We start from the raw sequence: 12,949 nt of genomic DNA, 5'->3' as shown, positions 1-12,949 counted from the left end.
AATGGGAAGGGAGGGAGTATGTGCACTGTCTTTCATTTTAGCCATTTTGTTTTAGAGGACAGGTTTGCTAATGGCGGAGGGAGAAAGCTAAGCAATGTCAGTAACATCAATTTGTAATCTTCCTATCTTGCCTCTTTCCTTTAACTGCAACTCAGTTTCCTCTCCTATGGTATGAACCCCCATTCTGAAAGATCTCTGTTGGTTACTCATCTGTTTCTGGGCACTGTTCAAGGTACTGGTCCTTACTTTTAAGGCTTTGAACACCTTGGGGCGAGGATACCTGAAAGACCATCTCATCCCATACTGTTCAGCTGGCTAGTTACAACAAGCCTTTCAAACCATGATCACTGTGCCCTTTCTTCAAAGGTGAGGGCTGTGGGTGTCTAGACACAGGGTATTTTCTGTGGTGGCCCCTTGCTGTTGGATTGTCCTTCTCCTTGGGGTTTGTTTGGCACCTGCTTTACTTTCTTTTATGTGCCAGGCCAACAGGCAGCTTTTCACCCAGGCTTTTATTAAGGGAATTTGTCTCACCAGCTTTTTAAATAGATTGTTTCTGTTTTTAGTTTTTATCGATTTGTATATTGAATTTTAAATGTTTGTATATTTATTCTATGGCACCATGCATCTCTGTACATCACCCAGAGCCCGCGCAAGCCGGGATAGGGCTATAAGCCAAATTGAATATTCCCAACCTGTACAATAAAATGAAAGAAGCAGATAATAGATATTTTTTAAAATGAACCAGAATTAAAGCCAATCTAAAATGCAGATGATCTTTTCAAAAACAATTACACTGTAAAAGTCCTTTTAAATGTGTAGTCACACAGTCATGCTCCCAGTCCTTAGGTAAGGGCAGCTGCAAGTTTTATTCAGCAGGTGCAGGTACTCTGGGTACACCAGTGTTTCTCTTGCTAGAAAAAAGTAAAGTGTGGCCATCATATGTGCAGATTCTTTGTCCTGGTTAGGACATATATTCCGAACATATGCACACAGCTCTTTAAAGACATGGGGATGTCGTACCCCTTTCTCTGTGTAGCATCAGTATACCTATAACAATTCTGTATGCTGAATAAAGGATGGAAAGGGGTCTTTGTGTACAGTGCAGTTGTAAGAGAGCCAGTTTGGTGTAGTGGTTAAGTGTGCGGACTCTTATCTGGGAGAACCGGGTTTGATTCCCCACTCCTCCACTTGCACCTGCTGGCATGGCCTTGGGTCAGCCATAGCTCTGGCAGAGGTTGTCCTTGAAAGGGCAGCTGCTGTGAGAGCCTCTCAGCCCCACCCACCTCACAGGGTGTTTGTTGTGGGGGAGGAAGGTAAAGGAGATTGTGAGCCGCTCTGAGACTCTTTGGAGTGGAGGGCGGGATATAAATCCAATATCATCTTCTTCTTCTTCTAAGCAGAGTTACACCCTTATGAGTCTTTTGAAGTTAGTGGGCTAACTCTGTTTAGTATGAAACTGTAAACATGATACAGTTTAATAAGCCATATACTATCCGTTGTCATTTCATGAACCAATCTGGTAAAACTTGCCATTCTCTGTATAAGTTCCTTCAAATGCTTGATCTTTCTGTGATACTCAATGCAGTAATAGATGCTAGGTTTTTTTGTTACACACACACTGCCCAGAGGGTACATGCAAAAAATGTTTTGAATTAATAAATCCAGTAATCTTGGATTCTGTTTTCACCATGGATTACAAAAGTTGCTTCACCAATGAGCCCTAATTTTTCAGGCCTTCATTTGATCGTTCTTCACAGCACCCCATATATTAACTGTAACTTTTTCAGTTCAGTGCTACAATTTATTTTAAAGATAGGTACCCAGACTTACACAGATCAGATATCTGGAACTTCATATCTGTTAAATATGGCTGTACTGTAAGTTGCTCTTTATATGTTGAAAAGGTCATTATGATATTTTGTGGTGTTTGTTTTGTTTCTTTCCTAGTGTTTTTAACACTGCTTGCCTTTCTTTCATAGCATATTAAACAAACATGTTTGTAGCGAACTTTTCACTGTGTCCCCTACATTTCTGCTGGGAATCTTGTAGCTGCTTTGCTATATCACTATATTGTTAAAGGTCTCCCCCCCTCCCCCCCCCCCGTGTACCTTTGCTCTTAAAATGAATATCAGCTGCTATTTTGATGCTTATTCGATTCTTATTTATTTATATTCCGCCCATTCCCCCATAGAGGCTCAGGGCGAAGCACAACATAATAATAAAATCATAATAAAAGTCAGTTTCAGTATTCAATAGACCAAAATAGCCCAGCAGAACAATAGGATGAGATGGTGCAGCAGGACAGTGCAGCAAATCACCACAGCAAGATAGTACAGTTATTATTCTAATGCTTTGGCGTAGTATGTTTGATCTTATACAAGATGAACACTTTTGCATTCTCCACTTTGGTGTTGTTGTTAAGTGTGCAGACTCTTATCTGGAAGAACCGGGTTTGATTCCCCACTCCTCTACTTGCAGCTGCTGGAATGGCCTTGGGTTAGCCATAGCTCTTGTAGGAGTTGTCCTTGAAAGGGCAGCTGCTATAAGAGCTCTCTCAACCCCACCTACCTCACAGGGTGTCTGTGGTAGTGGAAGGGAAGGTAAAGGAGATTGTGACATCTCTGAGATTCAGAGTATAGGGCGGGATATAAATCCAATATAAATTCTTCTTCCATAAACTTGACTGCCTCATTGACGTTGAGATAAATATGTACGGAAAACAGTCCCAGTGAATTGTTTTAGCCTTTGTCCTCATTATAGGGGAAGGGAGCAGTGCTCAGAGGTACTAGTCTCATGCCTTTCACACAGAAGGCCTTGAGTTCTGGCCCTGGATCTTGGGTAGCCAATGCAAGGAAAGAGCCTTTGACCCTGGAGAACCACTGCCAGTCAGGGAGTAGGCAGTACTGAGCTAGATGGAACAGTATTGTGATGGTAGAAGGCAGCTTCCTGTGTTCATGGTTTTTCCACTGATTTACCTGGCCATGAAATTAGGTTGACAGATCTATGATGAGGTGGGTTCTCCATGGATGCACCTTGGGGATTGGTTGCCTACCAATTCTATAATAAGGAGGTTGACTTCAGTGTTAAGTTTTACATATTTTATTTGAAATACTGATCATTTCATATTTACATTCTTAAAGAAGGCATTGGTGAATGCCATCCGGCACTGGAAGTTTACTTTTAATATTTTAGTTAATCTTAAAACTTCAACTTTATGTGACAATGAAGACCTACCCCCGGAATAATTTGATTCCTGTAACACCTTCAAACACAACAAAATTTTCCAGGGTTGTCTAGAGACCAGTGGAGTGAACTTTGTCTTGCAAAAGTTCATACCCTGAAAAATGTTGTTGGTTTTCAAGGTGCTACTGGATGCGGGTTTTGTTGTACTGCTACTACTCTAGACTAACATGGCTACTCACCTGCACCTAACCCCTATTGTGTGTGGTCTACCAAGCAGTAGAAAAATGCTACATTTGTGATTATCGTCTTACTCCTAACAAAATTTATATAAGGCCCCCAGAAGTGAGTGGAACTTCCGAATTAGTGTGAAAGTAATCATTTATAGACACATGAACACACCTGAAGCTGCATTATGCTGAGTCAGGATATTCTATTAGTATTGTCTGCTCTGACTGGAAGCCGCTCTCTAGGGCAGGGGTGTCAAACTCATTTGTTAGGAGGGCTGGATTTGACATAAATGGGATTTTGTGGGGCCATGTCATGCATGCCCTAAAATGTAATGGCAGAAAGTGATCTACACTTTATAAAGCACACAGGCAAACACAAATGTATTGTTATTTTTAAATTTAATATACAAACATGCTTAAAACTCTTGCAATTTTTTTTAAAAATGGAAAGGTAGGGGAATAGTGGGATTTTGCAATGCAATTTTAAATATAAAACATCAAGGAAAAGCACAAGGTTCACACAGCAGAAAACTAAAAACTAAAATAAAATACTCTCAGCCTGGGAAAACATGAAACAGCAAGGCATTGCAAGCTCCCTCCCCCCCCCCCACACACTGGGATCTATTCTGATTAGCAATGGCTATCCAGTGTAATATCCTGCTTTCGCTGTGGATTCTCAAGTTAGAATACTCTAGCCACTAGTTCTCACTCCATTCTAGAGTATAGAGTTTGAGAAGAGACAAAACTGATTCAAAGTATCCATGCTTGATTTGCAACAACACAGCTCCAGGAAGCTTCAGCTGTCCATAGGAATGCTGGGAAGTTAAACTTCTCCATTGAAACAAAGTTACAATGAATACATGAAGTGGATTTCTCATTCCAGTCTGCTCTGCCTACAGGCCTCAGTTGGAAATCCATTCCATATTTTCATTGCAACTTCACTTCTGCTTTAGCCTCTGCAAAGAGAAGGCAGATGAAGCTGGGATCGCAGGGTGAGGACAGGAGCGGGGAGGGGGGAGAAGAGAGCCCCGCAGGCCTGATCGAAGCCCTCCAGGGGCTGGTTTGGCCCACAGCCCACAAGTTTGACCCCTGCTCTAGGGTCTCTTATAGAGGTCTTTTATAATTCATATCACCTATTGGATGTGAGATCCCAGGGGTTGAGCGTAGGATCTTCGCATGTAAATGAGGTATTCTGCTACTAAGCAGTGGCCACTCCCCAAAGTAAAATTCAGACGAAGTGGTATTGTCTGAATTCCACCAATGCAACATGAAAAAAGAACTCTCATGATGTACATGTCTGCGTTTTTCTATAATTTGTATGGATTACCAGGATTTCAGTACAAAGTGGAAGACATTCATATGGAAAATATTGTTCACATTTGTTCTGATTAGGTATGGATGGCAGAACAGAAGATATCTTATGACAAGAAGAAACAGGAAGAGTTAATGCAACAATACCTTAAAGAGCAGGAATCATATGACAACAGGTGAGAAATGATATTCTACCATCACAAGGAGGGTAGGAAGCAGCCTGGCACCCCTTTAAGATGTCTGGGTACAGATCCAGCTGTGACTGCTTCTCCCTCTGGTTTCTGTCATAGATAGAGCTGTCAGAGAGAGGGCAGGAAACAGCCTGGATCCCAGCTCAGTTCAGAATTTCCTCCCAAGGAACAGCAGTCTGCTGATGAACTGTGAAGCAGGAGCTATATTGACCTTGCAGCCCAGACACTGCCATATGTTGTGTCACTGTGCTGACATGCAGTGCAGTCGTGAGCAGAGTTGCGCCCTTCCATGTCCGTTGAAGTCAGTAGTCTTAGAAGAGTGTAACTTTACTTAAAATTTATTTATTTATTTAAATTTCTATCCCGCCCTCTCCGCAAGCGGACTCAGGGCGGCTAACAAATTGCACCGTGAGACACCTGGAGCCTCCAGTGACATTGGTGAAAGAGGAGGGCAATGCCTCTAAGCCCTCTTCTGTGGAGATTCTGTCATATGTGCAGTTAAACTGGCAGCAAATACTTCTGGACCTGGATTGCTTTTTGCCATGTTCCCACGCCTGAGGCTGCACCAGCATCACATGTCCCCTCATGTGGACATCAGCCACAGTAAGGGAGAAACCAATGAAAGTCCCTGTCCCCCTTGCAAGTGTGGAGTTGTTTGATGGGATTCAACCCATCAGATTTTTAATCCTTATGACTGCAGCAAAAATTTACAAATAACACAAGCACACTCTGCTGAAGTCTGTGAAACAGACATTAGTGCAAACCAGGCTTCAGAGGTGGACCATCTGTGGTAGTTTTGTTGCTTGCTGCATCTTGCCTTATTAGTCCTGTAATCCTGTGGGTCTGATGAATTTGGTTGGGGTTGGCAGACAAGAAGTGGGGGTTCTGTAGCTATTTTGTGCAAAACACTTAATTACTTGTAACAGGTAATAGAATATGGATTCTGTTGACATCTTGTGGCTCATTGCATCAGTCCTCAGTAGTCTGATGATACTTAAGAATTTGGTTGGCATGGGCAGCTTTTAAAGTGCAAAACAGTGCATTTCCTGAAACATGGATTTTATGACTCATGGGGGTAGTCTATATTTATCCCAAATGACCAGTCAGTTTGGGTGGTGTCTGGACCACCTGGAAGTTGGTATTCCATCCCATTTGTGTGCAAAACCATACGTTGTCCAAGATAGGTGGTAGAATGTAGATTCTGTTGCAATTTTATGGCTCGTTTTGTCTATCCTTATTAGTCTTATAGGAGCTGTGCTTTTGGTTGGTGTGGGCCAATCACTGTGGCCTTTCCAGGTCCCTTTTGCACAAAACAGTAGATGGCCCAGAATTGGTACTGGAATGTGAATTCTGTGGAAATGTTCTGGCTCTTTGCATTACTCTCACATAGTACTATATTATGTGTGAATTTGGTCAGTTTCCTGTTTCAAACCTAAAAAATAAAATAGATAAAAGCTCTTGCATTATGGAATTTTTTTTCCTTAGCTGTCCCTTGTCATGCGTGGTAGCCTCTGGTGGAGAATTAAAAATTCTAATACTGACGACTGTAGCAGAAATCCGCAAAAACACAACTACTCTTCACTAAAGTCTCTGAAAGCAACACTAATTGGTTTGCCCCTGGCAACCTTTGGCACCTCCCATGGATCTTGTTGGAATGCAAATAATGCAATTAGGATTATGAAGACAGGAGTTGTTTTTAGTTACTTAAACAGCGTACAAAATATACCCAGTCCTGCTGGAACAATGGAAGTTAATCATGTCCTGCTAAAATACTTTTAATTGAACAGGGAAGTCAGGGTGTTCTTTTAAATCTTAACTGGATTATTAAAACAGTGACTTATTGTAGGTTGATTGTATATTACATTTATTTTTAAATGCCTTGTGGTATATCTTTGTTTTTCCTATATAGATTGCTTATGGGTGATGAACGTGTGAAGAACGGTCTAAATTTTATGTATGAAGCACCACCAGGAGCAAAGAAGGGTAATTGTTGTCCTCTAATTGTTTATATAAAATTCTGACACTTATGAATGAGCTGGATGAAAACATTAATGAAAGGGACTGCAGCTGAATTAAGAAATGGTACTCTGTATCTACATTTAACATTGCATAACAGCTTTATATAAAGTGGTCAACCTCTGCCGCAGGTAGAGGATTCCTGTCAACATGTAGGCCATTCATATTTTCCTGACCCAAGAATACTGCTTACAAATAGTCTCAGCTACATGTAAAAAAGTAACTAAAGATTCTTGCCGCAAGCTATCATAAAAGGAGAACTCGATGGAGATTTTCTACACAGCTAATTTTTGCAGGAATGTGGTCAAATTGTTCTTTATATGTTGCTGTGAAACAGCACCTACTGTCAGTTATTCCTGGAAAGGGAGTTTCAGCTCCTTACGCTTGGTCAGCACAGACTGGGCCAACTTCCTAGATGCCCATAGAATGTTGTGCATGAATTTGAACCCAGAGCAGCATAAACAACCCTTTCCAAGCATAGGTCAGTGCCTAGCATCAGCACGACAGGATGACTTTTCCCTCCCTGCTCATGCGGAGGCTTTGCAATAGCATCTCATTGAACTGAATCAATGAATAAATATTCTTCCTTCTGTATTATATCCAAGATTTGAATAGTATTTTTACAGTGCAAACCTATGTAGGTTTACTGCATTGTAAGGCAGCTTAAATCAAGGGTTTAGACTGGAGTAACTCTGCAAACGATAGCAGTTGTTAGGTCTGCTTCACAAATTCAGAGAAATGGAAGTGGCCAAGACCCGAGGATTTTAGAATGTTTCTATATATTAAAACTCCCCATAAATAGAAAATTAGCACAGCAAGCCACAGTAGGGGAGAAACTAATGAAAGTCCCTCTCCCCCTTGCAAAACGAAGAGAACTTCCCTGAAAGTTTAGTTTTCTGTTTGCATGCTCTTTTCTTAAGTGAAGGGATATTTAAGCCAGGAATCAAATGTCCACGTCAATCCAGTCTACCATCTCTGTTCTTTGCCATGTTGTAGTTCTGCATGAAGCAGGCCTCCATTATGGTTTAAGTTGGTGTGTCAAATGATTAAATCCTGACTGAAACCCTGATATCTGTTAGTCTGTGTATCTAATGTTGTGTCTTCTCCTTTCTCCCTATACACTGCTGGTTAATCTTAAGAAGAGACCAAGGAGGTAATTTTAAAATATAATTCCTCATTTTTTAGTAATCTAATTTCTAAACAGCATTTTATTTTTTTGAACTTGCCTTATTTAATTTTTTTTAACTTTTTTAGCAAGAGGGAGAAACAGAGTACAAATTTGAATGGCAGAAGGTAGCGCCACGTGAAAAGTAAGACTTATTACTTTATCGCTTATATAATCTCATTTGTAAGATTTATTCTCTCAACTGTGTGTTTTTTGTTGTGTGGATGTATGTGTATCTGTAGGGTTCTATTTCTGTGAAGAGTGTTTTTCTTAACTTAAAAGTGGTATTCTTTTATTAATTACAAAAATTGTCTGCTCAAGTGATATCTTTTATTGCTTATTTCATCAAACAGATCAGTTGAGTACAAGGCCTCCAACATCAGATGTTAATAATATTTAAAATCCATAAATTTTGGGAGGAATAGAGGAAAAATCAGAGTTTCAGTTCTTTCTATACTATTTTTGAACCATCACACAGCATAATTCATTTCTGAATCAAAGATGATATTGATTAGGATGTATGTATTTTATTCTTTTAATATACTGTACTTATTTAGATTATGTCCTAATTATATAAATATTTCATTGTGTGAAAATATGTTTTCTTGTATTTTAATAGATATGCTAAGGATGACATGAACATTAGAGATCAGCCATTTGGTATCCAGGTAAGTTTTGTATTTTATTTTTATTTCTCATTTTTAGTTGAATTTCAAATATTTATTGGTGAACAGCATATTCTTGGCACTTAATTATTCAATAATGATATAGAACAGCAGTGTTTAGATTTAAAACTTGTCCAATCATTATTATTTTCCAGGTGCGGAACGTGAGATGCATCAAATGTCACAAGTGGGGCCATGTAAATACGGATCGAGAGTGTCCCTTGTTTGGTCTCTCTGGGATTAATGCAAGCTCAGTTTCCAGTGATGGATCAGGTAGGTGCTCAAAACATAATTTAGTCATATTTTTAAGGGATATTCTTGAACTCATGTTTCAAAGCCATGTGGATGGTACAGTTTCATTGGTATGTGAACTATTTATCTAGAAAATAAGATTTCTGGATTTCACAGTATCTTTTGTTATTTAAGATCTCCAAGAGTAGTTTGTGATTGCATCTAAGCCATACAACTTGATATACCCATTTGACTCCTGCCGCTATAGATCAAGTTGATCTAAAGACACTTTGTGGTACTCCTTTTTGAAAGAAATCCTAGTTTTGTTGATAGATGTTACTGATTAATATCTAAGCCTATGAATGCTATACTGTTTACTAGAGCGTTCTGATATGCCAGATGAATCCTAGTCTTTTTGATGGGTGTTACCAACTGTCTAAGCCTATGAATAGTATATTGTATGCAGAGCATTCTAATTTGCCAAACAAGGGGCTGAAGTGCATCTGAACAATTAAACCAATGTCCATTGGTGTTTATTTCTCTACCTCCCCTCTTGCATGCTAATATGCAACCCCTACACTCCCAAGACTAGACCAGGCCTTCAAATCTAAACACCCTGAGTTTCTCTATAAGAAGCTGTGTGGTGCTGACTTTCTTGGTGGAATTCAAGGACAGAAGGGTGGAGGCCTGAAGGTTACCAATCAGTTTCTTGACTGTCGCAGAAGCCTGCAAAACGTTCCCTTCAGAAAACGCCTCTGTTCTGAGACAGGATGTGCCTTCTTTAATATTAGCCTTGTGGTTCCCAGCTTACCTTTTATTAATGGCCACTTTGTTGCTGTCTCTTCTTCCACTTTGTAATCTTTAACCTCAGTTATGCTTCTGCCTCTTGTTGGTATTGCATCACAAAGATATCTCATCAACAGCAACTGTGTGTATATATCTGGTCTCTTCTGCATGTTGTATCTGCTTTCTTGACTGCTCATAGTAGCTTATTTTCAGACTTACTAATGTAGGTTGTGCAACCAACCTCACTGTGATCAGTTTGCATATTTATATTTTCACAGCTTTAGAACAATGGCTGTGTTAGTCTTATAGTACCAATCTTGCACTGACACTTCACGATGAGGTTTCTCTGCTTTTCCCAACTTTTTTAAAAAAAGCATTAGTATATATTTTAGGAAGTTGGCAGCTCTTCCTCGTGACTGCTATTCAGCTGATTCCTCCTTTTCTATTTTGCAGGAATCCTAAACATTTGCAATTTCAGACCTGTTTGTGATGATGGCACAACACCATCATCACAATTAATTTGAGCAGGACTCTGAAGAAGCAGTATAGTAATAGTCCAAATACATAATACCAAGAAGAATTAGAAGGGTGAAAATTAGTGCAGCCAGACTGTGTGTTGTTCTCCTGCTCTTTCCTGTAGCCTCTGATTATACTGCAGCATTAGTGGCACAGCCCCGCCATGTCCCTTGAGTGGATGGATTTGAAGTCAACATCTGGATTTTCTGATGTGATCTTTTAGGTAGCTTTAGTATTGCCCCAAGGATAAAACACTCGAACATGGTAAAATACATTTAGCTTGCATAATTTATACAGGACTGTTTTATGATTTTTTTAAAAACAAAAACATACGTTTATGTTGTTGGCATCACTTGTGTAGTTTTAGTTGCGCACAGTGACTACAAATAAATTATTAGAAGCTATTGTTCAGAGAATTGATGTGCCCATTGAATGTTGATGCTTGCTCAGTAGTGCACATCTCTCCAAAGCAGAAGTAGTTAATTTGTGTGGTGTGGAATTCCTAAGTGTTGTTGGAAACTCTGTTGGGGAACTACAGTGAAAAAAGCATAAGCTCTTGTGTGCTGTTCTGTTTTGTCAGATGCACAAAACGTTCCCCTGCATATGTAGATAAACATGTATCCTTAGGTTCAGAGAGAGGTCGCATTTTACAGAGTTAAGAATAAGCAATGATGAATTAGCAGTAGGTATGTCCTGTGCCTTCACAGAACACAGTCAAATATAGACTTTTAATAAAGGAGAGTACAACCTCTTTGGGGTAAATTGGCATTAAAAGATGGATAGTGTAACATCTTCAGATTGTCCTGCTCTGAGAGTTAAGTTACTCAGGTGAGAGCCAAGGTTACGAGTTTAGATATTATTCCAGCAAAGCTGACAGTGGACTGAGACTTTAAATAGAAGAAGAAGATGATGATATTGAATTTATATCCTGCCCTCCTCTCAGAGCGGCTCACAATCTCCTTTATCGTCCTTCCCCATAACAGACACCCTGTGAAGTGGGTGAGACTGAGAGGACTCTCACAGCAGCTGTCATTTCAAGGATAGCTCTGTGATAGCAGTGGCTGACCCAAGACCATTCCAGCAGCTGCAAGTGGAGGAGTAGGGAATCAAACCTGGTTCTCTCTGATAAGAGTCCATGCACTTAACCACTGCACCAAACTGGCTCTCAACTCTTGCATGGAGGCGGAGATGGATGCCATTCCTCTCCAGGAGCAGATGGGTAGTTCTTAAAGGTGCTGCACCTGATTGTGGTGAGCGCTCTGATGGAGGCTGGATGGTTCTTAGCTTTATGGGGATTTTCTTTGTTAATGCAGTAATATATAGGAATTACACTATGGGGTTCTATTGCAACAAACTTTGCACAGTCTTTTAAGTGGCTTAATACTCTCTTCTCAAAGGAGAGCTTTTACTGTGTCATATTTCCAGACAGTGCCTTCATCTGCTTTAGAGGCTTATTGTTGAACTCAGCATGTAGACTACCTGTAACGATTTCCCATCAATCTGTATGGCCTTTCTGTCGGCCCACCAGAGCAAGTGGCTTTTCGCTGTGTGAAACAGAATTCTGGAATAGACTTGTCTGATCTAGTGGGTTACTTCTTTAACAGTTTTTTTTGGCACTAATACCATCACCCTGATCCAGAGAACAGAGCCTCAGAAAAAAAGTGAGCATCTATAGTTACACTCCAAGGAAGTGTCTCAAAATTTGGATGCAGTAGCAAGGGCCACACTTCTATGTCCAGGATCTAAATGGCCACATTCCTGTGTCCAGGATCTAAGTTCATTGACTCAGGGAGAGTGCTGTACACTTTGACTATTGCACAATAGCCAAAGGACTTGTGTTTAGAGTAGGGCCTCCAGTTCTCCTCTATAATGAGAAATGGTCATATGCAACTAAGGATGACCCACTGTGTATCCCAAGCATCCCCCTATTTCTGAAGGAACCAAGAACCTATTGCTTTTGCAGAGCTCTGTACACATATCAGAATGGCTGGATTGCAGCCCGTATTTCTGCCCCATCTGCAAACCTTCTGTTGATTTCACTGCTGATGCTTCATATGGAAGAACACCAGGAGGATCGTACCCATTCAGATTAAAGCTTGTGTCCGGTGCTAATGAGTGCCTTGTTCTGAAAGAATGGGTGTCTATTTTTACAATGCAGACAGCAAGAGTTCTATACAGTAGAAATAACAAGTACTCTGCCGGGGTTGGTTTCATTCCCCCCCACACCCCTTTTGTATACAGGCTGCAGTACTAATCCAGTTGGTGATTCGACTTTTAAAAAAATATATAATCTTTCTGCTTTCAAAAGTCTCCTATTGAATAATATATCTTGCTGGTGAATGGAGATTATTTTTTGCAATAAGGCAATTTCACTGGATGTGGTTATCATGGGATAATCACACCCCTGGAGTACAGCCTTGTCTGTAATCTCCCAGGAGTGTAATTATTTCATGACAACTGCACCCCCCCTGGTGTTGCATTTATTTCCATTATGAAATCTTAGTTTGATATCTAAAGTAACTTACTTTGATCGCTGGAAGCCACATGGTAGTGTTAGAATGTTCCAGCTGTGAGGTTTACGGAGACCAGCTATAAGCTTTACTACTCCCTTTACAAAGTTAAATTAGGCAATCAAAATGCTTCTTTGGACTAAGCTGG

The 12,949-nt window shown here is 40.2% G+C and overlaps 1 protein-coding gene across 1 annotated transcript in view; it reads left to right on the top strand.

Annotated features, from left to right (window-relative positions):
* CIR1 (corepressor interacting with RBPJ, CIR1) overlaps window positions 1–12,949 on the top strand; it is a 32,060-nt gene that overhangs the window by 834 nt on the left and 18,277 nt on the right. The window contains exons 2-6 of the mRNA XM_060257081.1: window positions 4,803–4,897; window positions 6,822–6,915; window positions 8,189–8,238; window positions 8,713–8,761; window positions 8,914–9,031. Of these exons, the coding sequence (XP_060113064.1) occupies window positions 4,803–4,897; window positions 6,822–6,915; window positions 8,189–8,238; window positions 8,713–8,761; window positions 8,914–9,031 (406 nt within the window). The remainder of the gene's footprint in view (window positions 1–4,802; window positions 4,898–6,821; window positions 6,916–8,188; window positions 8,239–8,712; window positions 8,762–8,913; window positions 9,032–12,949) is intronic.

This window comes from Heteronotia binoei, chromosome 16 (genome assembly GCF_032191835.1).
Source record: "Heteronotia binoei isolate CCM8104 ecotype False Entrance Well chromosome 16, APGP_CSIRO_Hbin_v1, whole genome shotgun sequence".
NCBI lineage: Eukaryota > Metazoa > Chordata > Lepidosauria > Squamata > Gekkonidae > Heteronotia > Heteronotia binoei.
Note: the sequence above shows the minus strand (reverse complement) of the source record. Positions and strands in the feature narration are given on the sequence as shown.